The sequence below is a fragment of the Podarcis muralis genome, chromosome 1 (genome assembly GCF_964188315.1).
Source record: "Podarcis muralis chromosome 1, rPodMur119.hap1.1, whole genome shotgun sequence".
In the NCBI taxonomy this organism is placed as follows: Eukaryota; Metazoa; Chordata; class Lepidosauria; order Squamata; family Lacertidae; genus Podarcis; species Podarcis muralis.
Genome location: NC_135655.1, coordinates 29,623,544 through 29,637,064, shown reverse-complemented (window position 1 = coordinate 29,637,064; position 13,521 = coordinate 29,623,544). Strand labels below are relative to the sequence as shown.

Sequence of the window (13,521 nt, the reverse complement as noted above, 5' to 3'; positions counted from 1 at the left end):
GGGACTCTTCCCAAGTCACATGCCACACTGGCCCTCAACTTGAGCGATTTTGCTGGACGGGAATGTGTCCCTGAATTGGGGCAATGCCTCTTGCTTGGATGGGTGCAGGATGGAGTAATGTGGGGGTGTGCATAAACCTCTGGAATGTAGCCTACTGCACAAAGGGAAGAGACATATCCATTGCCCTGGCCACTTTTGGCAATATCCACACCCACTTCTGCTTTGGGACATGTGCAGCAGCGGCAAACAGCCCCTGGAAGGAGGCAATACGTTTCTCAGGCTGAAAAAGGTTCCCCATAGCAATGGCCTCCCCCACCCGCCTCCCAGCCCTCATTCCAGAGAGATCCTTTAACTGAGAGGTCCACAGTCTCTCTAATGGCTCTGCCCCTTCGATCCAGAGCAGCACAGAGCTTGGAAAAGGCAGCCCAGGGAGAGAAGCGGTGTGCTTTCAAAATGTGGCCTTAACCTGGGAAGGGAAAGGTGCCCCCTCTGCCTAGGCAGGAGCAGGTGAAGACTTCAAAAGTGCAGACTGTGTGTGACAGAGTGAGAGAGAAAGAGAGTGAGAGAATACAGGTGTGTGCATAAGAAAGTGTGACAACCTTAAGATTATGATCAATTCACTCGCTCAGCTCCTTGTGCAATTTCTTAGCGTAGCTGTGCTCATTTGGAATTTACTGACCTGAGTTCAGGATCTCTGTGGCATTCTCAGCTTCAAATGGTGTCTCTTCTGTGGCAAGAGACAACTCCCCATCTGCTCCTTGAGGGAAGCACAGAAGCAAAAGGGTCAGGAGGGAACCACATGCCACTTCAAAGGTGTTACAGTAGCTGGGCTTCAATCTCCAACTCTGTATATATTTCCTGTCCACAACTCCCAGGGCAAAATGTGATACAGACAGACACAGACACACACATATAGGCCCAAAGTTTGCTTTTGACCCATAACACTCTGAGTAGGCTTTCAGTTGATGGCCTTATATATAAAATGTGTCAGAGAAAAGAAAGGAGTTACTGAAATGATTATCAGGATGGGAAAAAATGGTTTTCTGAAAGCAAGAATGGATAACCTGCGACCATCAGTTATTGCTGAACAACAACTCCCATTATGCCTGACTGCGATAAGGGTGATAGGAACTGAAATCCAACAATATTTGGAGAGCCACCATTACTCTGAAACCAATTCCTCATGGAGAGGGACACCCCTTTTCACAAAGTGCTTCATTTCGTGCAAGCAATGTAAAATAGGAGACGGGGTTGCACATAACCAGTGATTTTGGCGACAGTACTCACCAGTACAGAGTACCTCACCTCTTTTATTGCAGCCGATGGCAGCCATTTTATGCTGGCAACCGCAGCACTTTTATCAACACACGAGAGCAATGTATACAACAATTGTCCTGTTTGAGAAACGCCTTCCATTTGTGCAGCAAAACGTCCTTTCCCTCTCTTCTCCCCACACTCCCCCAATCTGCTCCAGAGGGCTGGAGGGACCCCATGAGCAGATTTAAGGCACAGGCCACAGAGCAGGGAAGGAGAGGGAAAAGATGCTCCTTTGCACAAGTGGAAATCATTGCACAAATGGAACATACAACCATGAGGAGAAGAGTGGTGTTCTCAGCACCTGAGATGTCAGAATGGAAATGACCTTTTGCCAGAGAGTCAGACCACAAGCATCCCTACTGGAAACTCACCCCAGTCCTCTTGGGATGTTTGAAAAGGGATCCTCTCAAAATAGAGGGGTCACTCTCTTTACAGATGAGAAAGCTGCAGTTAACTGCAGGAGCTTTGAAGAGGGAACAAGAGGCAGACAAGAAAACAAGGCAGGGGTGGAAAGAGAAAAGGCATACCAGGACAGCGGTGCAGGTCACAGGTCCTCGACTCCGTTGCAGTGCATGCGTAGCCACAAGACCGGGTTCTTTTCTGGTTGCCAGTGCCACAGGTTACAGTGCACGGAGACCAAGGGCTCCACTCCTCTTCATCTTCATAGTCTGGAGAGCGTAAGAAAAGGTCTCTCTCACACACATTTCTCCCTTATCACCCAGCAGCCTAGATCTCTCACCCAAACCTATATTGTGCAGCTAGAAATCCAGAAGAGGAGTCTGGCGTGTGCCACCTCACCTGCTTTTCCTGCCAGGCACTCCGCCCCACTTTTAAATGAAAGCTGTGATTCCCAGAATTTTGCACATTGGTCTGGTTTTGGCCATACAGTGCCTAAAATGTCAAGGGTTACCCTACCTAATGCCTCAAGATCTTTTGGGCCTGATTTGCAGTCACTTCATAGGTTATATTTTCCATTTCATGTTGCAAAATGCACGCACATTATGCAATATGGAGGGCAGAGCAAAAGTGTTTTTCCAATATACACAATTGTCACATTGATGTATCTACAGCGGAAAAAGAGGACATGCAAATCTTCCTCTCCTCTCTCTCTCTCTCAGTCTGCATAACGAGTTAGTATCACATAAAGCAGACCTTGCCCACCAACTTCACAAATGGGTTTAAATTAGGAATTCTCAAGCATATGTACAGGAGAGAAAGCACAAATATGGAAGGATGCTTATTGGGATTACTGGAATAACGCAGGCATTTCAGTTGGATACATCCCAGATTTCCCCATAACAAATCAGCTGGACCACTCATATTAACTGGAGAGGAACAGAGGAGATAATGAACTGAAAAGACCCTCTTGCTCTCTCCTGAAAATGCTCTCCTGCCCCTTAACAGTCAATGAGTTAACGCAACTCTGTAGACCTACCAAGGGCAGCAAAGGGAGCCTCACCGTAATTATACTTCTCTTTGAAGATCCAGTTTTTCTGATGGGGCCACCGCTGGTCCCAGTCACCTCCCACTCCACTCAGCACCGTTTCTTCCTCATCATACTCTGAAGTGTAGTCATCCTCCTCCTCTTCGTCATCATCTTCTTCTTCCCCCCTGCTCCTAATGTCCAAATTTTCCCCTTCCTCCCCTTCCTCCATGGGGTCTGTGTACTCCCAGAAAAGTGGCCAGAAGAGGTCTTTGTGGGACAGCCACTCAGAGGAGGTCAGAGACCAGTCATTGCTAGTTTCCTTCAGCAGGTCCATCTCCATCTCAGCCTGAGGATCATCCACGACCTCAATGGTCACCTGCAAGTAATGGCACTGGGTAAGAGGGTTTATGGGGCACCACCACTAAAGCACTGTGGGGTTCTTTTAAGAGCAACAGTACATCCTACATTCATGTATTTGCCCATTCTAGCTTTTACCACTTCTCTCTCTGTTTAGTGCTGACCAAGACACTCACTCAATGTCCAATAATTCTCCATGGAGCCCCATTATCAATCCAGTTAGGTCATGTCCCAAACCCTGCTTGCAAAACTGCTTTTCTACTTAAGTGCATATAATAAGCCACTAAGGATACTAAAGAAAGCTGTTTTCAAAAGTCACACACTGCATGGCCAAGTGTCTGTGACTGTTTAACAGGGCAGGGGAGGGCAAAGTGGAAGTAGTTCTACCACTATAAGCAAGAGTATATGCATGCTTACTCAGAAGTAAGTCACACGTAAGCTCTGTAGAGCCACATCAAAAGTAAGTGTGCTTAGGGCTGCAGCACAAGATGAAGTTACCATTTTACAAGAGGATCTTAGCGACTTTGCAAAGCACTGAACAAGACAAAGAAGCATATTGTGCTCATGGAGATTATGTAGGAAATTTGCAGTCATACCAACAGTGCTACTTAGTGTGTGAAGGGGTTAAGGACCATAGAGTCCTAAATTACTAGAGTAAGCTCTATGATGTCACATCCCCTCTTCTCCAAGGAGGGAGGAAGGAAGGCCTGTTTCCTGTTCCTTTTTCTCTCTGCCACGCTGCACAGGTATGCCTCAACTTTACTCTGTCTCACATATATGTATGTGAGGCTGCTCTTGCTGTATATTTCTCAACTAAGAATATTTACCAACATTTTATCATTTTTACTAAGGAAAATGCAAGTCTTGAGACCTAGTAACTGTAAGTAAATCATTTTTAAACTTACCTTGCAGTCTGTTTTATTGAAAGGGGGGGGAGGGTCAGCTGCCTTAAGGAGCTGGAATGCCCAAAGGAGTGTCTCCACCTGCAACGCTCAGCCCGGACATTGAGGTCCTCCTCTGAGGGTCTTCTGCTGGTTCCCTCACTGCAAAAAGCGAAGTTACAGGGAACCAGGCAGAGGGCCTTCTCAGTAGTGGCACCCTCCTTGTGGAATGCCCTCCTTTCAGATATCAGTAAGATAAAGAATTACACAACTTTTAGAAGACATCTGAAGGCAGTCCTGTATCGGCAGGTTTTAAACACTTGATGTTTTTATTATGTTTTTAGATATGCTGTAAGCCGCCCGAGTGGCTGGGTAAACCCAGCCAGATGGGCAGGGTGTAAATAAAATAATAATAAAATAATAGTTGTTGTTGTTGTTGTTGTTGTTGTTATTAAATTAATTGATTGATTAAAAAGAAGATAAAAAACCTTTTCCTATGCTTCAGTTAAATCTGCCTTACAATGAGATTTAAACTCTGCTATTGGGGCTCTCTATGCACAAGCCCTGTGTTTCAAAAACAAGTACAAGCCGTTTTTCTTTGTGTTAAACCAATGGTGTTTGTTGCTTTGCCAAACCACACCCACTGGTGTGAATGAAATTTAGTGTGACATGGCAGTACAGTGGTACCTCAGGTTAAGTACTTAATTCGTTCTGGAGGTCTGTACTTAACCTGAAACTGTTCTTAACCTGAAGCACCACTTTAGCTAATGGGGCCTCCTGCTGCTGCCGCGCCGTCGGAGCACGATTTCTGTTCTCATCCTGAAGCAAAGTTCTTAACCCGAGGTACTATTTCTGGGTTAGCGTATGTAACCTGAAGCGTATGTAACCCGAGGTACCACTGTATATCGATCGAAAGGCGACCGTTCCATAATGCAACAGGTAACGAAGTACAAAAGAAACATTAGAAACTGGGACAGAAGTGCTAGCATTATAGCTAGGAAAACTAATGCAATAATCCTCATGTCTGAAGGCACCTCTTTGGATTTTAGTCTTTTTTGCATCTAACCCCTGAGACATGGGCATACAGAAAGGCATTCTTGGCAGCTGTTCTGCAACTATGGAATCTCCCTCCCTCCCTCTTCTGTCCATGCTCCAGGAGTCCAAGTCAAGACCAACTACCCCAAAGCACGGGTCAGTTCTAAGTGAACTACAGATGGTGCCACTGTTTGTTTGTTTGTTTGTTTGTTTGTTTGTTTGTTTGTTTGTTCCGAGTCTAATCAACACAGCCCTAAGCCCATTGGCCTACCTGTATATTTGGATTCTGGGCACTCAGGTCCACGTTGGCTAAGCCTGGCAGGTTCTTCAAGTCCAGCACAAAGGGCGTGCTCTCCTCCTGGGTTGCGCCACCTGGCTGGAGTGATGCCAACTGGTTCCTTGCAGCATGTTGCAGTGGCCAACGGCGTTTCTGCCTGTGTGGCATGGCCCGTCCATTTCGCCTCAGGTTCCGGACCTTGTTAGACTGCGGCATTTCGTCTTCTTTGATTGAAGCCGTGTCGGATGAAGTAGAGATCTGGCAATGAGAGGCAGCGACGGAAGCATCATCAGAACCATTCTCCATTGCCTCATGAAAACTGAGATCTAGCTGCTTTCTTTTTCTCACACCAGGGGCAAGATAAGAGTGGGCACTAGGCATGTCAGCAACTTGCCCCACTGGATTAATGAGCTGTGAATGGGCCAGAATACTGGTCTGAGATATCAAGAGAGCCAGCGTGGTGTAGTGGTTAAGAGCAGTGGACTCGTAATCTGGTGAACCGGGTTCGCGTCCCCGCTCCTCCACATGCAGCTGCTGGGTGACCTTGGGCTAGTCACAGTTCTCTGAAGTCTCTCAGCCTCACTCAGCTCACAGTATTGTGGGGGAGGAAGGGAAAGGAGAATGTTAGCCGCTTTGAGACTCCTTAAGGAGAGTGAACAATGGGATATCAAGTCCAAACTCTTCTTCTTCTACTTCAAACACACCTGTCAGGGGTTCAGGAGCAGAGGCAAGGGCAAGGGAGGAAACAGAGAGCGAAGGGGAGGAGGCAGAAGAAAAGATGAGTGATGACGACGACCCGAGATCTCCGAGTCTTTCCAGTGAATCGGAGGATTCACAGAAAGGAGCACCAGTGGCCAAGGCAAGGGGGGAGTTTAGGGGGGCACCCCAGGAAGATAGAGCCAGAGGGGACTCAGAGGAGAGCAGTTGGAGATCGGGACCAGCGTCACCGCCAGAGAACAGGGAAGAGGAAGGGAGCCAGGGGGCAAGCGCTGGCAGCTCACAACAGGAGGGAGGGCACGAGTCAGGGGTGGCCACACCTCCATCTGGGAGCGAAGAGACGGTTAGACGGAAGGTGGAAGGTTGGGCGCGCGCGCCAAGTTCAAATGCACAGGAAGGCGGCGCAGTAGGCAGCCCGGAAAGGGAGCCGGGTCCTAAAGCCCGGCGCAAGGAGACAGGAGGGTCCGGGGGGTCAGCGTCAGAAGAATCCCGGAAGGAAGAGACCCAGGGGGGCAGAGGGACCCAGAGAAGAACAGTCAGGCGGAAAAGGTGGAGCAGGGCTAGGATATTAAGTTGGTGTACAAGGGGCGGAGATTCAGACGGAGCTTCGCCGATCTAGCTACTAGACGTAGAGTTGCACGCAGCAGCTTGAGAATGGAAACTGTAACTCAATAAAGACTTTTACTTAATGACCGTTGGCTAGCGTGATCCTCTGTGAGCTAGGATCTTGAAGCAACTCTGACAGTAAGCTCCGTCTCTAAGAATTGTGGGCATATACAGCCTCGAGGAGAGGAGAGAAGCAGGTGCCCACTAGCGAGCTCACGAACGGCAGCCGACATGACGGCTGAACAGCAAATAGCGGAACTCAGAGAAGCAGTGTCACAGCTGAATGCCGAGGCTCTCGCATCCAGGAAGAGAGAGGAGGACGCAGCTGCCGCCTACAGGGATCTCCAGGTCAGGTTGGAAGTGCTTACGAAGCAAGGGCAACAGACACCCAAACCAGAGGGGATTGGTTTGGGGAGACGCACAGGCGGTCTGGTCTCTCACTTCGATGGGAACCTGCAACAGTATCCCAATTTTAGAGCAGACGTGCTGTGTGCACTGCAACTGCTGAATAAAGATTTTAGAGATGAGCAGGAGAAAGTGGGATTCATCATGTCCTATTTGCATGGGGATGCCAGGGCATGGCTGCGCAATTTGTGGAGGGATAACGATCCGGCGCTCCAAAATGCGAATGCCTTTATTAAAGCGATGGATGGGTGTTTTTTATCAAGCATTGACGTGGATCTTGCTCGGCAACAGATTCATGGACTGAAGCAGGGAAGGGCCAGCGTACGGCAGTACCATGCCCGCTTTTTCGCCTTGGCCAGTGCCCTAGAATGGGACAGAGATGCGACTCCTGTAAGAGACCTGTTCTGGGAGGGATTAAACAGCTCTGTGAAAGATGAAATTGCGAGGGGGGAGAGACCCCGGACCACCCAGGAGGTCGTGCAGAGGGCGCTGGCAGTGGGGGTACGGCTGGAAGGACGTCCGTGGAGCAGGGACGAAGGGCGTGGAGGGCGCGAACCAGCCAGGGGCTCCTCCTTCTTTCCCAGAGAAGCAGCACGTACGCAATCCACGCCTCCGCCAGGAGGAGGAGCTGAACCGATGGAGGTTGGAGGTGCCAGGGCTCAGTCAGCAACCAGAGCTCTAGCACCAGCAGCAGTGAAAGCGAAGCCTCCTAGAGGGAACAGGAAGTGTTACGTCTGTGAGGAGCCAGGGCATATGGCGAAAGAGTGTCCCCAGAGGCTCCGCAAGCTCACTGCAGCCTCAGCAATGGCGACTGCAGCAACGCAGCAAGGAGAACCACAGCAGGGAAACGACGCAGTCTGGCTGGAGGAAGAGGCACTGGGGCCCAGCCAGACGTATTAATGATGCAGTCCCCAGAGATTTTACAGCCCGTGAACCCCCTCCCGCCCAAACCAGTGGTGAGGCTCACCGCATCGCTCCAGCTGCCCAATGGCATCACCATGGACGTGCCAATCACCATTGACTCAGGCAGCAATGCGGACTTTATAGGGCAGGACTTTGTCAACAAGCATGCTATACAGTTGCTGCCGGCCACACTGCCCCTGCAGGTTGTCACGGTGGATGGCAGGGAGCTGCTAGGGGGGCAAGTGGTGCAGCAGACGCCACCAATGGTGATGCGACTTGGGAATCACAAAGAAGTCATCAGCTTCAACGTCACTCAATTGTCGGACACGCCCATTGTGTTGGGCATGAGTTGGCTGGACAAGCACAGCCCAACGCTGGCTTGGTACCAGAGGCAGCTGACCTTCGGCTCTTCCTTTTGTGCTGAACACTGCATCGTGCCCAGGCAGGAAGGAGAGGAAGAAGAGTCACAGCTGCTGCTAGGCACGCTGCAAGCGATTCCCCACAAGTACGCAGAATTTTTGGAAGTTTTCTGCGAGAAGGAGGCAGACAGGCTACCCCCTCACAGGCCATATGACTGCAAGATTGACCTGCTGCCAGGGGCGGCGCTGCCTAAGGGGAGACTGTATTCCATGTCAGAGGACGAACTGCAAGAACTCAAAGAGTTCATAGATCATAATTTGGAGCGCGGTTTCATCCGAGAGTCCGAGGCGGCGGGAGGCAGCCCGGTGTTCTTCGTTAAGAAGCGGGATACGCCCCAAAAGAGACTTGTAGTGGACTACAGGATCTTGAACAGTGTGACTAAGCCGTCGGACTTCCCCATGCCCCGAATTGACGACCTCCTCGCAAAGGTGCGGAAGGGCAGAGTGTTCACCAAGTTGGACCTGCGAGGGGCGTACAACCTCATTCGCATGCGGGAGGGAGATGAGTGGAAAACAGCCATGTTCACGCCACTGGGGACCTACGAATATAGAGTTATGCCTTTTGGATTGCAAAATGGCTCCCACGTTTTTCAAGCATTCATGCATCACGTGTTGGCGGGACTTCTCTACAAGACGTGCGTCTGTTTCTTAGATGACATCCTGATCTTTTCGGAGTCGCAACAGGAGCATGACAAACATGTCAAGGAAGTGCTGAACAGGCTAAAGCAACATAGGCTCTACGCCAAGCTGGAGAAGTGCCAATTTGACGTGACGGAGGTGGATTTTCTGGGCTACAAGCTGTCTGACAAGGGGCTCGCCATGGACAGCGCCAAGGTTCGAGCGGTGTTGGATTGGAAGAGCCCGCGCAACCGGAAGGAGGTCCAATGGTTTGTCGGCTTTGCGAACTTCTATCGCAAGTTTATCAAGGGCTTCGCTATGCAGACGGCGGCCATCACTGACACGCTTAGCTCCAAGAAAAAGAAGTTCATTTGGACACAGCAGGCGGAACAGTCCTTTCAGGCACTCAAGCGTCTCTTCGCGTCGGAAGAGCAGCTGCTTCATGTCAACCCCAGCAAGCCGATGAGGGTGGAGACAGACGCCTCGGACAGAGCCGTGGGGGCGGTCCTGCTGCAGAAAGACCCGCAGGGGGTGTGGCGACCGGGAGCGTTTTACTCCAGGAAGCTCAGCAAGTCCGAGCAGAACTACACCATATGGGACAGGGAGTTGCTGGCCATTCATGCAGCGTTCAAGGCGTGGAGGCACTTTCTGATCGGCGCCAAGCACACGGTGCAGGTTTGCACGGACCACAAGAACCTAGAGCACTGGCGCACGGCACAGTTCCTGAACCAAAGGCAGATACGTTGGGCTGAGTTCTTTGCGAACTTCGACTTCCGAATAGAGTATGTCCCGGGGGACACCAACATCATGGCGGACGCTCTCTCTCGCAAGCCACAGTATCTGGAGGCGGTGCGACGAGCGTTGCAGGGGGACTCCTTCGCGCAAGCAAAGATGGCAGAGGTGCAAAGGGGCAAGGCAGCGGCCGACGGTTTCCAGCTAAGAGATGGATTGCTCATCCGTAAAGGGGCCATCTACGTGCCGGGAGACGAACTTCGCGCCAAGGTGCTGCAGCAGCTGCACGACGCGCCCACTGCAGGGCACTTCGGCAAGGAGAAGACGGTGGAATTAGTCGCCAGGGATTTCTGGTGGCCTGGAATGAGAGGGGAGGTCGCGGACTACGTGGCGAGGTGCGACACCTGCCAGAGGGCGAAGCCAGTGCTTAGACCGCCGGCCGGACTGTTGGAACCGCTGCAAACTCCGGTCGAACCTTGGGAGAGAGTGGCCCTGGACTTTGTCACGGATCTGCCCAGCTCGAGGGGCAAGACGGCAGTGCTGGTGGTGGTGGACTTGTTCTCCAAGATGGCACATTTCATTCCGTGTGCGAAGGTGGCCACGGCGGAACAAACCGCCAAACTGTTCATAGACCACGTGTTCAAGGTTCACGGTCTGCCACGGTCTATTCTGTCCGACCGGGGGCGGCAGTTCATCTCGAATTTCTGGCAGAGGCTGATGGGCTTCCTGAACGTCAAGATCAACCTGGCGTCGGCGAGACACCCGCAGACCAACGGGCAAGCGGAGCGGGTCAATGCCATCATGCAGCAGTACTTGAGGTGTTATGCAAATCAACAGCCTGCGACGTGGGTGGATTACCTGCCGCTCGCCGAGTTCGCCTACAACAACACGAAGCACGTGTCCACGGGGGTCACGCCGTTCTTCGCCAACAACGGGAGGCACCCCAGAACCTTCCCGGGACTGGAAAGGCTGGGGGAGGGGGAGCCGCAGACGGCAGATGCGTTCGCGTCGGAACTGCAGGAAGTCCACGATCAGCTGAGGCGCCACCTGGAGCTGGCCAAGCACGCATACAAGGTACAAGCGGACAAACGCAGAAGGGTTGGCGAAGAGCTCCACGTGGGAGACTGGGTCTGGTTAGCAGCCCACGCAGTGCCGGCCAGGTCGTTGGCCAAGAAGAAACTAGGGCATAAGCAACTGGGGCCCTATCAAGTCGAAGAGCAGGTCAACCCGGTGGCTTTCAGGCTGGCGCTTCCAGAGGGTTCCAGAATGCATCCGGTGTTCCACAGATCGGTGCTCACTCCCTACAGGGCACCGCACAGGTTTCAGGAACCCGGAACGGCGCCGAGTCCGGTCAGAGACAGAACAGGGCACGCAGGAGTGGCACAGAAGGAGCGCATCAACGAAGTCACAGAAATTTTGGACTCCAGATGGGGGGAAGAAGGGGTAGAATACTTTCTCGCCAAGGAGGGCACCCCGGCCAGCGCAAACAGCTGGGTGCCGGGCTACGCCTTGGACGAACCTCTGCTCAAAGACGAGTTTCATGCCCTCTTCCCACATAGACCGATGCCAGCAGACTTTTTCGACGACTGGCTTTTCACGCCCACGCTTTCGGCCAGCACGTTCCGGGGGTTCGACTCGGACGAGGACCCGACACGAGACGTCCGTTCCCCGGAGGGGTCACCCTCGGGATCTGCCTCAGAACCCTCGTATTGGTGGGACGACAGACCAGAGGAGCAGTGGCGCAGGAAGTGGCAAGAAGGTCCAGGACGAGCAACGCCGCCAGGAGGAAGTGAGGGAGAGACGGACATGGACGTTTTCGGGGACGACCCAGGTTTCGAGCACGGCGGCACAGAGATGGAAGCAGAGGTGACCGTCGTCGACGAGAGCAGGGAGGAAGAACCGGAAGACTTCGGATGGAGGCCCGCTACGGGAAGCGAACGATACCCGACATTCGTCCCCTTGACACAGCAGCACCCAGCTCCAGCACCGGAAGGAGGGGAAGGGGGAGTGGGGGGCTTCGAGGGGGGGATGGATGTCAGGGGTTCAGGAGCAGAGGCAAGGGCAAGGGAGGAAACAGAGAGCGAAGGGGAGGAGGCAGAAGAAAAGATGAGTGATGACGACGACCCGAGATCTCCGAGTCTTTCCAGTGAATCGGAGGATTCACAGAAAGGAGCACCAGTGGCCAAGGCAAGGGGGGAGTTTAGGGGGGCACCCCAGGAAGATAGAGCCAGAGGGGACTCAGAGGAGAGCAGTTGGAGATCGGGACCAGCGTCACCGCCAGAGAACAGGGAAGAGGAAGGGAGCCAGGGGGCAAGCGCTGGCAGCTCACAACAGGAGGGAGGGCACGAGTCAGGGGTGGCCACACCTCCATCTGGGAGCGAAGAGACGGTTAGACGGAAGGTGGAAGGTTGGGCGCGCGCGCCAAGTTCAAATGCACAGGAAGGCGGCGCAGTAGGCAGCCCGGAAAGGGAGCCGGGTCCTAAAGCCCGGCGCAAGGAGACAGGAGGGTCCGGGGGGTCAGCGTCAGAAGAATCCCGGAAGGAAGAGACCCAGGGGGGCAGAGGGACCCAGAGAAGAACAGTCAGGCGGAAAAGGTGGAGCAGGGCTAGGATATTAAGTTGGTGTACAAGGGGCGGAGATTCAGACGGAGCTTCGCCGATCTAGCTACTAGACGTAGAGTTGCACGCAGCAGCTTGAGAATGGAAACTGTAACTCAATAAAGACTTTTACTTAATGACCGTTGGCTAGCGTGATCCTCTGTGAGCTAGGATCTTGAAGCAACTCTGACAACACCATATTTAAGCATGCACATTGCTATACCTTGGGCTTACTATGAACACCTACAGATAATTATGCTAGTGCATCTCACCTGGTTTTTGATCAGTCCTTCATGGCTCAGACTACATTATCCCTGTGCTTTTTTCCTTTTAACTTTCAAGGACCACCCCATTTAAGCTCAGTTTACTTGCTACACACAAGCGAATGAGTTTGATCTGAGCCCCCCCCCCCATGCTAGCCCAGCTATTTTTCAATCTGTTCTTCCCAACTTTCTCTGTTACAGCAGGAGTGTGGAATCTTCCCCAGTCTTTCAGATGGACTTCAGCCCCAACCAGCATCGACAGTGATCAGGGATGGTGAGAGTAATCCAACCATATCTGGAGGGCTACATGTTCTCCATTTCTAGCCTGCAGGCTCAGAAACCTTGGTTGCTCACTAACATGCTTCTGGTACTATCTTCTTCTTCTTCTACAGAACCATCAAAATGCGGCCCCCACGATAGCTTTTCACTGGTGCCGTGCAGCACTTTGCATCTTTACCTTTTTGCATGGCAGAAGCATCACACGGAATCCATAACCAGGAGGGGAGAGATTCTAAAAACTATTTGCATACATGTGCAAATAAGAAGAAGAACAGTTTGGATTTGATATCCCACTTAATCACTCCCCTTCAGGAGTCTCAAAGCGGCTAACAATCTCCTTTCCCTTCCTCCCTCACAACAAACACTCTGTGAGGTGAGTGAGGCTGAGAGCCTTCAAAGAAGTGTGACTGGCCCAAGGTCACCCAGCAGCTGCATGTGGAGGAGCGGGGAATCAAACCCGGTTCACCAGATTAGGAGTCCACTGCTCTTAACCACTACACCACACTGGCCAATTATTGGTTCTGGCATTGCATTCATGCCTTTCAACTAATAAACATCTTTCAACATACAGAAACACTTGCATTGGAGTTAATTTTTTAAAAAGAAATCCACAATAGGATCTCCCAGCTTTGAAAAACAAGGCCAATAAGCAACTGAAGGGGCCTGAGGATCATGGTGGTAAGAGTGAG

At 51.9% G+C, this 13,521-nt stretch overlaps 1 protein-coding gene and 1 long non-coding RNA gene across 3 annotated transcripts in view; one reads left to right on the top strand and one right to left on the bottom strand.

Moving 5' to 3' along the window:
* ISM2 (isthmin 2) overlaps window positions 1–13,521 on the bottom strand; it is a 35,878-nt gene that overhangs the window by 5,809 nt on the left and 16,548 nt on the right. For both annotated transcript variants that reach the window (XM_028718568.2, XM_028718576.2), the window contains exons 2-5: window positions 5,288–5,551; window positions 2,777–3,119; window positions 1,845–1,985; window positions 680–757 (exon numbers count right to left, since the gene is read on the bottom strand). In XM_028718568.2, coding sequence (XP_028574401.2) covers window positions 680–757; window positions 1,845–1,985; window positions 2,777–3,119; window positions 5,288–5,551 — 826 coding nt within the window. The remainder of the gene's footprint in view (window positions 1–679; window positions 758–1,844; window positions 1,986–2,776; window positions 3,120–5,287; window positions 5,552–13,521) is intronic.
* Window positions 3,770–13,391, top strand: LOC114591489 (uncharacterized). Its single transcript, XR_003705276.2, has 3 exons — window positions 3,770–3,980; window positions 12,755–12,827; window positions 12,946–13,391. It is a non-coding gene; the product is annotated as an uncharacterized LOC114591489 (long non-coding RNA).